Below are 13,483 nucleotides of genomic sequence, written 5' to 3'. Positions count from 1 at the left end.
AAAAACTCTTGTTACTATTATTAATATTAATTCAGAGCTAGAACATTCACTCTCAGACTAACCAACTCTTTTTTTCAGACCTATTAAGCTAGTTTTGACAAGCCTTTTTACATAATACATATTGATGATATATCTACTTATTGATTAATAACTTATGCTTTTAATACTATTTAGTACAAGTTTTTATTTGACATCTACTATATGCAAGCATAGTGCTATGATTTGGGGACACAAAAATAGTGAAAAACTGTAATAAAGTAATTTACATATTACTGGAGGTGATATACTAAGTCAAAAACATCATTAAATGTAAGAAAACTTGATGACATAAAGATTGCTAGCAACTTGAATATCAGAAAAAACTTCTTGTACAAGAGAGAGCCTAAAATAAGTATTTAAGGAATCTAAGGATTTTAAGAGGCAGAGACAAGCAAAAGAAGGCATTGCAGGCTTCAGGAAAATTCCATATAAAGATGCAGAGACAGAAAATATAGTCCCAAATGCAAGACCCTACTTTGTTATATTTGCACATATCCACACATACATACATATATTTATATATGTGTATATCCTCACCTATCGCTAGTGGGACATTGACTCTTGGTCAAGGATTTTATCTTTTTTCTATGAGGTATCTCTTTGCCACTACGCTGAGTTCTCTTTATATTTTAACATCTTATGCTTTCCCAGATAGCTCTTACATAGTCAACACAACATTAAAACAAATTCATTTTTTAACTAAATCAAAGTTGTATGTGTGTTTGTGTTTCTTTGCAATGAGTGGGATTTGGAGGACATGCTGACAGTAAGTTTGGTGGATGGGTAGATTAGTTGATGTAGTTGAGCCAGGAAAGGCTTCCCCGCTGTGCTAGGAATGCCTCCCTCATAGTCTGTGTAATCCAAAGTCTTGTATGTAGATCACCTGCTTTCTTAGTTGAAGATTGCTTGGCTGCAGCTATTGACAAAATTGACCTTTGGAAAACCAGAGAGTTTTAATTGTACAGAACCAAGTGTTTGATGCATGTCAAAAAAAAAAAAATCAAAGGGCATGAACCTTTGATAAAAATAGACAGAAATAAAATAAAATACTGTGATAAAAATAGATGGGAATAAAATAAAAGATGGACTTCCAAAAAAACTGATCCCAGAACAGAAAAGTTTTTTTTTTTTTTTTTTTTTTTTTTTAAGAGGAAATATAAAAGGGATGGGTCAACAACAATAAAGTTAATAAAATGGAGATAAAAGAAAACTCCATTTGTTGTATATTACACAATAACCTGTATATTCTTTTATTATACTTAATTACAAAATTCAAAATATTTTTGGATTTTTTTTCAACCAACTCTGGCCTCTTATAAAATTACTAAACAAAACATCAGTTACAGGCAGCAAAGTGACAATGGAACAACAGAAACAAGTTCATAAAGCACCCCCAATCCCATTCAGGGTAAATGAAAGAGGTTTTCAATGTCTGATATGATAATCACTGAGGTCATTCTTAATATGTTTCCATATAAATATAAATATATATATATATATATATGTGTGTGTGTGTGTGTGTGTGTGTGTGTGTGTGTATACAGACACACACACACACACACACACACACACACACATATACATATATACATACTCAATACAATGGCAATTGAAGTCAACATTCTTGTTCTGAGCCTGACATCTGCTCTCCCTTATTTATCTGGAATTTTAAAGCCAGTGATCTTAGATATTCTCAGGCTTTAACTAGCCCAGCAATAATTAGCTCATTTTTTTTTTCTCTTTTTAGAGTACTGTGGACAAACTTATTAAGAAGACAAATCTAGCTCTTGTGGTTGGGACTAACACCTGGAGAGAACAGTTTATTGAAGCTATCACTGTCAGTGCTGGTGAGTTCCCATTTCTGCATGTGATCAAATTAGGATAGCTCATCCCTGAGTTCAATCTCAGCCCACTGGTCAAGCAGCCCACAGCATGCCAGCCAGAAGACTGCTCTATAGGGAAACCAATGGGATGTAAAAGGTATATGAAGCATGCATTTCCTTTTATTGAACAGATTGATGCTATCTGCCTACATAAAGCAAGTGTTTTCAGATATCTACTATATGATTTTTTCCTCTTCTTTCAGTATTACCTTTTTGTATGAATGTTAAACCTGACATGAAGAAGATCCATGTGGTTTCATGGAAAGAGTAATGGATAAAGAAACTTCAATTCTGGTTCCAGGGACTCAATCATTAACTCATTTGATAACTTTGGACATATCATTTAATTTATCTAGGGTTTGGTTTCTTTATATGCAAAGTAAGGGGTATGTATAGAATCGTGTTAGAAAAGAATCTAAAAAATCAAGGGACGTGAATATTCTTTGATCCACAGCTAGAAAAATTATCAGATAATTTGCTAAGTCCCATTAGTTCTAAATTTCTATGGTCTTCACCTATGGATTGAAAAAGTCAATCATAGGGGTCTATATGAAAAAAAAAAATACTCAGCCCAAAGGCATAAGATGACAATAAAAATTTCCTCTACTATGTTATTCTCAACTAAACCTTTGTTCTAGCTATAATGGAGATTTTTTTTTTTCTGATTCCTGCTCATTGTTTTATTTTTTAAATTTTTTTTTAAATTATAACTTTTTTATTGACAGAGTCCATGCCTGGGTAATTTTTTTTTTTACAACATTATCCCTTGCACTCACTTCTGTTCCGACTTCCCCTCCCTCCCTTCACCTCCTCCCCCAGATGGCAAGCAATCCTATATAAGTTAAATATGTCACAGTGTATCCTAGATACAATATATGTGTGCAGAACCGAACAGTTCTCTTGTTGCACAGGAAGAATTGGATTCAAAAGGTAAAAATAACCTGGGAAGAAAAAGAAAAATGCAAACAGTTTGCATTCATTTCCCAGTGTTCTTTCTTTGGGTGTAGCTGCTTCTGTCCATCCTTGATCAATTGAAACTGAGTTAGGTCTCTTTGTCAAAGAAATCCACTTCCATCAGAATACATCCTCATACAGTATCGTCGTTGAGTTATATAATGATCTCCTGGTTCTGATCATTTCACTTAGCATCAGTTCATGAAAGTCTCACCAATCCTCTCTGTATTCATCTTGCTGGTCATTTTTTACAGAGCAATAATATGGTGGAGATATTTCTTGCTAAAAAGGTAGAATATAGAATTTGGGAGTTGGAGGGGAGGCAGAAATTACTTAGCTATAGTACTTGCTACATATTAATGAGATTCAGTATACAAGTAGCTGTTAAGTGTTTACTATATCCCTGGTGGTATGTTAATTCTCAGGTTAAAAAAAAAAAAAAGCCTGTCCTCAAGATGCTATTTTCTAATCGGAGGTACAAAACGTAAATAACATAAATACAAGATGTGTGTGTATGTGTATCTGATGCAGAAAGGGGCCTAATAAATTTGCCTTACTTACTGAAAATAACTCAGATATTATATGTTCAATTATGGATCCTAAAACTATCCTGCATATCCCTCAAATGTATCAAATACAGAAAAAAATCACTTATTTATAGAATATTGCTTATTACAAAACTCTCTTAAAAAGAAACAAAAAAAAACACAACAGTTCTGTGGGAAAAGAAAATAGACAAGATTTTTGTCATTTTATTATTAGTGCTGTTCATAATTAGTGCTGTTTTTTCATTTCTTTCACTTCTTCCACTTCCATTTTATGAACTTTAAATTGCTGTAACCATTCAAAAGAAATATGTTAGGAAACCCCAACAACTCTTTGTTCTGAAGCAAAGGAACTGAAAAAGATATCTCTGATGTTTAAAGCACTATGGTTCCATAATTCTAGTTAATACTTGTCTCGACCTCAGTCCTAATAATGAGGTATGACTTATTCTCTTTTTTACAAAAGAAATAGAAATGAATTGCTTACAGAACCATGAAGTAAATTTGTGACAAATCTGCTAGTCTGGAACATATCTCTGTGTATGTTACATCAATCAAAATATATTATGAATTCATTATGTAACAATTAAATAACAAGCAAACCTTATATCTCTGACTGTTCCCCATATTATATTATTATTGATTGGAGAAGAAAAGGAATATAAGGATCATTTAGACCAACCTTTGCATTATATAATGGAGGAAATGAGACTATCTTCAGAATTGAAATGATTTGGCCATGGTCAAAGAAGGTAAAAATGAATAAACCAAAAATTCTTCTGATTCCACATCCAGTGTTCTTTATTCTGTGAATTAATGTGTTTGTGTATGTGTATGTGTATGTGTGTGTGATCAATCTTTACCCTAGGGGCTTCACCTTATCCTAGGGGCTTCAGCTTCTTTATAAAGTAAGTGGACATAAACTAGACATTCTTCAAAGTCCCTGGCAATTATGATCTGTGATGACCATAAATAATCCTGGGCTATTATAAATGATAACTATAATAAGACATTTATTTAGTATTTTAACTCTATGGGTTCAGAATACAATCAGTTTTTTAAAATAAATGCATCTTTAATCAAGCTTACCACAGGCATGCTTAGATTAGTTAAATGAGCCTTTTTTCTTTATTTGTTTGCTGAGGCAATTGGGATCAACTGAGTTGCCCAAGATCACACAGCTAGGAAGTGTCCTGATTTCAGGACTGGTGCTCTATCCTGTTTCCTTACTTATGATAAAAGAACAGTACCAATGAAATCAAAGATGTAAATGTATATGAATATATCCATATATAAAAAACAACATCTATAAACAGAAATTATGTATAATATATGTATTTTATATAATACATTTCAAAACATATGCTGATAAATATTCCTTTACATATATACCAACATATGTGTATCCATATTTGTGCATGTGTGCTCATGTACATGTATATAGTGAGTATTCACATACAGATATATACCCAATATGTACATGTAGTATATTTGTATGTAAGATTTTCCATTGATAAATTCTCTCCTCATGTAGATCAGCTGCTAATCTATAATTTAGGGTTTTAATTGCTTGAGACCCTGAGAGTTTAAGGGTCTCCCAGGATAATCCATGAAAGGTTAAGAGACTTGAAGATGGTTTGTGTTTACTTGTTCAATTGTGTCTCTTCATGATCCCATTTGGAGTTCTCTTGTTAAAGATACTGGCTCGACCTCATTTCCTTTTTCAGTACATTAAGGCAAGCAAAGGTTAATTACAGAGCTAGTGAGTATCTAAGGCTGAATTTGAACTCAGGTCTTCCTGACTCTAGGCATAGCACTTTATCCACTGAGCCTTCTAGCTGCCTCCATCCTGATCCTCATCGGAGGCAGGATTTGAATCTACTTTTTCCTTTGTCCTTCTATCTATAGCACATTGACCCTCTTATCATAACTCTAATTCTTCAGAATAACTGAATAATTGTTCAGAGCATGATATTAATAAGGCCAAGAACTTGCAGCCAATCCCAATAAATGAAATATATGGTCTAGTCCAAGAGAGCAGCTTATGTTATAGAGAAGAAAACTTTTGACTATGGCTAATTTATTGTGTAACAATAACCAATGGATAAATCCCCCTCTTTAATCACTTTGCCACCTACAAATTAGAAATGATGTCTGTACAAAGGCTTTTGAAGATTATATTAAAATAAAAAAATTATAAAAAATCATATTGCCTTGTAAATCAATACACGAGTTCAACAAAACTTGAAAGATAGAGAATTGAAGGGAAGGCAGCATGGTTTTAGAAACAGAGAAACTTCCATTGACTTTGGGCAAGTATCTCTGAATCTCAGTATTCTCTTCTAGAGAGTTGGATTAGATAAAACTGTCAGAAAATTTTTATTTATTTTTTTTTAATTAAAAAAAGAAAAAGAAAAAGATTAATTCTAAGGTCCCTTCAAGCTCTATAGCCATGATCCTATGAATGCCGTTACTCAACAAATATTTAATAATCATGTATGTAAGCAATCCACCATGTGAGATTTTAAGGCCTATATAAAAAATAAATTTACAGCAGGTTTTGAAGTTTTAAAGTTTCTGTCATATCCTATCTATGCTGTGATTCTTGGCAACTAGTATAGCTTGTGAGTATCCCAGACAACTGTCAAAGATCATAAGCTGCAAAGAAAGTGATTGAAATTGAAGTAGGGAGTTTGTTTACAATAAGCTCCTTGCAACAAGGAAGTCACAATTCTGAGCCTATTCGTCCAAAAAACACAATGAATTATAATTGTGCATATCCTCCCATATATGTGTATGGACATTCATATGTGTATAATTAACTTCTATAACAGAAATATGTATATGTATAATAAATGTATTTTATATAACATGCTCCAAAAACATAAGCAGATGAATTCAAGATTTATAAAATATTTTCCTTACAACATCTCTATGAAGTAGCTAAACAATTTAGGCAGTGGCACAATGGATAGAGTGCTGGGCCTAGATTCAGGAGTTCAAATCCATCCTTAGACACTTACTATCAGTATGACCTGGTAAAACAGAAGATAAGAACAACTTAACTTCTGTTTATCTCAGTTTCCTCAGTTGTATAATGGGGCTAATAACAGCTCCTATTTCCTTGAGTTGTTTTAAGTATCAAATTAGATAATAATTGTAAAGCACTTATCCTGGTACATACTATGCTCTATATAAATATAAGTAATTATCATTATCATTATCATTATTATTGATTACCATCCATGGTTCACATAACTAATAAATGTGAGAGACTAGATTCTCAACCAGGATTTGTCTGACTCTTGTCAGAATTCTTTCATTTCACTATCCTGGCACAGAAGTGAAAATAGATATTTTTTGGCAAAATGAAATAAATTGTCATGACCTATCACCTTGATCTTTAGATATAACCATAACAACCAAGCTACAAATAATTCAGGTACAACTTTATGTTGTGAGTATTTTTATGATTATAATCCTGTGAGTGGGAACTATACCAGCCCCTTCAGGTTATGGGAGGGAGAACTGGTCTGTAACCTCATGAACATTTTTTTCTTCAAGTGACTATTGGAAGGAGCTTGGGTATACAAAAATACCCAATAATATTTTTTCAGGCTTCTAGTCCAACTTGTACTAATATACTATTTTGAGGCAGACCTGTAAAGTTTCAGAAAAGCAAACATTTTGTAGGTGATGAATTTCATAAAAGAGCAGTTACCAAATTCAATAATAGTATTTGTAATAAAAATTAAATAGCTACTAAAATGTGAATTTTTTATGGTGGTTTAATAGACAAAGAAATTTGTATAATTTATATAAAACAAAAGTCTTACTGAGACTTCATCTTTTCATAGCTGATTTTCAAGCATTTTTAGAAGGGCTTGCTTTCTCTTAAAATATTAACTAGTGGTTATGGTTTTTCATTTTCAATTTCTGGCAGTTTAGTAGCTTAGACAGAGCTCAGAATATAGCTCTCCCCAGGAAATATTAAACAACAATAATAGATGTACTTGGGAGCAGATATTATGAAAGGAAGGCTCCATTGGGCTCTAGATGACCTGGATTCTTTCTATTCCTGATTCTGCCATTTTCTGGCTTTGTGGTCTCAACTATGAAATAAAGGTGATGTAGTCATTAAATGAGCCAAAGCTCTTTTTCTTCCTAATATTCTATGATCCTTTCTTTGGCTTTCATGATTTATTTCCACCTATTACATTTACTATGATTTCATTGTAATAATAATATATTTACAAAGTCCTTTACCCTGTGAGGACAGGCATAGCAAATATTATTATCCTCATTGTGCAGATGAGCAAAGAAAGACTTAAATAACAATAATAGTTATATTTCTATAATCTTAAGAGGGTTTTAAAAAGAACTTTTTATACATCAGCTTATTTGGTCCTCCTAACAAACCTTTGAAATTTGTAACATAAATGCCATTTTCACCAGGAAGGATACAGGAGAGTTGTATTTGTTCATACAGAGCAATCAACCTGTCAATAAAACATTTAGTTCACCTGCCATAGTTACCACTCAACATCAAAAGCAGCTCTGGGGTAACTCTAATTGTCAGAAAACTTGATGCCTCTCTTCTCTACTCCTTCTTGAGTGGAAATATTTCTTTCCCATTGGTCTAGGGATTAATAGGCATTACTTAATCAAATTATTACTTCATGATGCCTCTTACTAGGAAAATATTTCCTAATTCATTTACTTCTTGTTCAAGAACACATTATGATAAACCTTTGATGCCAAGGTTCTTAATCATTTTGTGTCAGTTTATTTTGGCAGTCTGGTAAAGCCTAGAGATTCCTTATTCAGAATCATTTTTTAAATGTATTAAACAAAGTACATAGAATTATAAAGGAAACCGATTATTTCATAATTCAGTTATCAAAATTCTTTGAAAATAAGGTCTGGACCCACGGTTAAGGACTATTACTTAATTGAATTAAGTATAAATGAATAAAAGCAAAAGCATTTGTTTATATGTAACAGACATAGAAAGGTATTATAGCATAGAGAGTTGAATCATAATCAAGAAGATTTAGTTTCAAGTCTTGCTTTTGACAGATTGATCATGGGATGCTGGGGTTGTCACCAAAGTTCTCCTAGACAACTCTCTTAAGACTTTAAATTGTAGAGCTGGTTCCAATCTACATTGAGAAAGAGGGTTTCCTCCTTGAAAGTTTTTATACCAATGAAATCATAATCCAAATATAAACATGTGTTGTATATTCCATTTTATCCCTGACCCAGTTGAGGCTAATGGCTAAAATTCTGGCAGGGCTGAAATTCATCATTTTCTTATTTTAAATCCCAGTTGGCTATAACCTACTCACACCATTCATGCAGGATCAGAAACTGTGTACTTAACTTCACTCTGTCCCCACAAGCCCTCAGATGTAGAGCTTTGCCCAGATGGCAGTAGCCTGACAATCTGAAATCAACAGCCTACTGTGGTCAGGCACATCATTATATCCCTTCTGTCTTTCAAACTCTTCATCATTTCTAGTGATGGCATGGCTCCATGTCCTTAGCCCTTCTCATCCTCTATCCCTTTCTCCTCTGTCAGTGGCAAACCGTAGCTATGGCCACTCCTACTGTGATATAAGACAGGCAACAGTATCACAAACCCTTTTTTTTTTTTTTTTTTTACAAAGGAAGAAACTAAGTCTTACAGATTATTCAATATTTTACAGATATTATAACAGAGTAAATTAAGTTATAGAAATTGTAACTTCTTCTTAGAGGCACTTTCTAGTTGGTTTTAACTTTGTTGCTGTTTTGAGGTTGATACCTTTGTTATTTACCTACTTTTCCCATATTTCATAGCATATTTGGTGGGGGATGCTCCCAGGACCTTATGGTAACATTGCTTTATGTCAGATTATTATACTTCAATGTATAGAGTTAAGGGAATTATCTGACCTTGAAGAATAGTAGAATGGAGGGAATAAAACAGGGATTCAACCACATTTAGCCCCAATGGTTCTCCTTTTATGTCACAGTATTAGACCAAGAGGAGTAGGGTCCACCAGTTAAGCAAAAACCTTGCTGGCAAACTTATTCCCAAGTGCCTTGAAAATGTATCAGAAAGTCCAAATGAGAATGACATTATCAATCTGTTTTGAGTTTCTCTCCTTTCCCAACCACTCCCAAATATTCGTGATGTCAAGAAGAAAGAAAAAATTCAGGAGAAATTGCATACAGGAAAGGGCCTTCCCAATTTTAAAATTCTATAACTCTGAAAGTATAAAATAAGAAAGAAGCAGGCTGCCAAGGAGTATTATGGAATTTGGGGACAAACTATTGTTTTTTTTAAGCTTGTATTACCCAATTTCAGTATATTCAAATTATATGCAGCCATCAAAGAATCTGAAAATACAAAATTGATCTTTTTATTCTCAGCATGACTTATTTTTTTCTCATGACCTCCAATGTTTTTATAAAACCATGCTGAAGACAAAAAAAAAAAAAAAGTGGAATGCTGGTAAAAGGCTAGGCTGAAAGAGAATCTTGTTTTCTCCCACTGAAATGACTCTATTTGAAGTTAAAGCTCAGATAGGTAACAACTCAGGATGACAACAGCACCAGGTACTCTTGTTTAGCCCCTTGGGATGTCTTTCAATTAGCACAAAGTACACAGGATGGTTTTCTTGCCTGCTTAGATATAGAACAGGGCATCATTACCTCTGTAAAATGAGGCTAAAAGTTGTAATGTGTGTCAGACTTGAATCTTCTGGATTTTTCCATATTCTGAGAGAGTCAGTTCATTCATTCAAGAATTAAAGAGGGGGTAAAAGCAAGAGGGGATCTTTGCATGCATTTGATCCAATCCCATCATTTTATAGAAATGAAATGACTTAGTAAAGTCAAATAGGGAATAACTGAAATAGGATGTTATGTTTTATAACGATGATTTCAGTCTACTTTATATTTGATAGATATATCTTTTTCAGTTTTAAATTCATGGGAAAAAAAAAAAAACTTGATAAATCTCTAGTGACTCTAGCTTTCCCTTTAGAATCCTATAGTCAGTTTTGAGAATATGAAAGTAAGAGGTTTGTTCTTGTTCAGTCATTTTTCAATATGTTCGACTCTTTCTGATCCTATTTGCAATTTTCCTTGAAAAGATACTAGAACAGGTTGCCATTTCCTTTTCCAAATCATTTTATACACAAGGAATCTGAAGCAAACTGGGTTAATGACTTGCCTAGGGTCACTGAGCTAATAAGTATCTATCTGAGGCTGGATTGAACTAGGGCCTTCCTTTCTCCAGATCTCCACTGAGCCACATAGCTGCCCTAGTATTAGAGGAACCGACTTCAAGTCCCATTCCTGATGCTTATTACATGTTTCATTTTGGGTAAATCACTTAATCTCTATGGACCTCAATTTCCTCATTTATAAGTAAAGGGTTTGAACTTGAAGGCTTCCAGCTCTAGAATGCTTTGTACCAGATTATAGAGATACACCCATATCAAAATCATTGCTTAAGAAATAATCTTAAAAACATTATTCTTCCTCAACACAATTTCACTGGTGAGGAAAACAAGGCTGAGTGAGATAATTAACACGTGATAGCCTGTCATTTGATTCCATATCTAATGTTCTCTTCATTATTTCAATAGTCTAGACATGACGTAAGAAGGGCCCACATCAGAATGGCAGCAGGGTCAAAAGAGAGAAGGGAGTGAATATGAGGCATGTTTAAAGCTAGAAACAACAAGAGCTGGTAAATGATTAGACATGGGAGAAAAAGAATGGTCTTCTCATCTATATTCATCATCATTTCCTTTCTGGTTTCACTTAGTTTTCTTGGATTAGACTTCCCAGCCCCAAATTTCTCCATCATCCATAGCATGATGGGAAAAGGGAAAGAGAACAGATTGACCAGGATCACCTGCTATATCCTGCAATGCCATTTGAAATTCATTTTGCTTTGGATATTGCTGACTCACTAACTCTTGTAAAGTGAATCATTAGAACATAAAAACCCTCACCACACTTTTATATATTGCTAAAGACAGACTGATGATATTCAGACAGCTTGAACTTCTCAAAGCAAAGCTCTCATTTTTCTTCTGTTTCTATGACACAATAGGCTCCCTTTACAGTCTTCTCTTTTCATTAGCTTCATTTTTCCTCCACCTATTCAAGGACAGAGAAAAATCAAATGACTTGAGAAGAATCACAGCATGTTAGAATACAAGTAGGACAAGCCCTCTTTCCACTTTGTTTTTTTCCCCTGAATAAAGTCATTTAGCAGCTCATTGACTGAATTAAAAGTGGCAAGATTTTGTTCTCTTTTTCTCAACTACGTGTCTCCAGTGGTAGTGGATTATTAATAGCTCATTTAGGGAGTGGATAAGGAAATTTTCTGGTGTCACATGCTGTCAATCAGGAAGTCCTATGTTGTATACATGCCATCATCATCCTTTAAACTTGTGGAATTCATCCTTTCTCCTATTTTGGAACTTTCTTGAATGAATCAATGCTTGGGAAATCTGTCAGGCTGACAGCATCTTCGAATGAAATAATGTTCAGGAGCATCATCAATTTGACAATTCTTAAATCTAAGGAACTCAATTTGATTCAGATCTTTTATTCATCCATAGAATGCAAAGGACATAAGAAATGACAGTGAGGATTTCATTTGACCTAACCCCATTCCTCAAGCAAAGTTGAGATAAACAGTTATTTTCTTCCTGTTGGATGGTGGCCTGTCAAAGTGGAAGGGATCTCTGGAATTAGAGCCTCTGAAGGTTCAAATCATATTTATGGCATTTATTACCGTGTGTCCTTTCAGAAAAAAATAACTAAACTTCCCAAATCTTCATTGTTTTACCTGTCTTGAAGATATTTGATAAAATGGCCTCTAAGACTTCACCCAATTTTGTCATGTGTGTTCATTTGTAATCCTATCTGTTCCAAATTTTCATAAGAGACAGAACCCCTACAATAGCTCATTGTGAAGCTTATCTTTTTGAAGCCCAACTAAAGAACTTTCTTGTCAATAAGCCAGAAAAGAGGTATCACTATCATATAGAAATTATTGAAAGATATTCTTGATAAATTTGTATTTAGGTTAATACCAATGCTTCCTTCCTCCTGAATTAGTGCAAATTCAGGAAAAGCTAAAAGATTTCCTGGCAGGTTTTATCAAGTCACAGTAGTTTGGAGTTTGAACAGAACTTTCTTTAATTTTACTAGGTGCTGAAAGATGGCTGAAATGCAAAGGAAATCTCTCTTGCTTATTGAAAACAGTTTCTCTGATCAGAGGAAATATCCTTCACCATTGAAAAGCAGGGGACCATTGCTATTGGCCCTACTGTTCTGCCTTTTGAATATGGTCAGCAAAGAATTACTTTTCCATAGGAAAAGGACCAAAAGTAAACAGGGGGGGAAAAGGATGGGGAAAAGAAGAAAATAGTAAGGAAAAGAATTAAGACCAAAAAAAAAAAAAAAAAGAAATTTAATTAGAATGTTTGAGAGGATGATATAGAAATGTAGGAACATGGAAACCAGAATGTCGAACCTAATCTATTAGAAGCCAATAAGCAATTAAATGCTGCTGTGTACAAGGAGTTAAGGACCATGACCATCTGGCTTTGGAAAAAGTCAAACCTAAATCTTTCCTGCTTAATTTTTCAGCATCACCAGCAATTTGCTATCACTCATCGTTACATATCAGTTACTACATTGATGGAGGGAGTTTCTGCACCAGCAGGTCTAGACTCCTTTCTCAAAAAATCAAAACCAAAAATTGCTCCTGCCTTCAATAGATTTACATTCTCTAATAAGGAACAATCACAGGAGAAGGAGGACCATTGAGTGAGTCATTACTTTATCCTTCACATTAGGAAAGCAATGGGGTGGAGGGGACAAGAGGATGGGGAGGAAATTCTCCTTTGACTCCTGGTTATCTTTTAGGTTTTTTCTTGTTTATTTTTTTAAAAAAATATTATGTTTGTCTGTTTCTCTTTCCAATTGCCTATTTCAAAAGCTTGGGGAAAACACTGTATTGTAGGTCTCAAGCATGATTCAGCTCTC

General features: G+C 33.9%; 1 protein-coding gene across 4 annotated transcripts in view; it reads left to right on the top strand.

Annotated features, from left to right (window-relative positions):
• Positions 1-13,483, top strand: part of SLC8A1 (solute carrier family 8 member A1) — a 365,779-nt gene that overhangs the window by 309,194 nt on the left and 43,102 nt on the right. For all 4 annotated transcript variants that reach the window (XM_051975165.1, XM_051975164.1, XM_051975162.1 and 1 more), the window contains one exon: positions 1,787-1,886. In XM_051975165.1, the coding sequence (XP_051831125.1) occupies positions 1,787-1,886 (100 nt within the window). The remainder of the gene's footprint in view (positions 1-1,786; positions 1,887-13,483) is intronic.

This window comes from Antechinus flavipes, chromosome 2, assembly GCF_016432865.1.
Source record: "Antechinus flavipes isolate AdamAnt ecotype Samford, QLD, Australia chromosome 2, AdamAnt_v2, whole genome shotgun sequence".
Taxonomy (NCBI): domain Eukaryota; kingdom Metazoa; phylum Chordata; class Mammalia; order Dasyuromorphia; family Dasyuridae; genus Antechinus; species Antechinus flavipes.
Note: the sequence above shows the minus strand (reverse complement) of the source record. Positions and strands in the feature narration are given on the sequence as shown.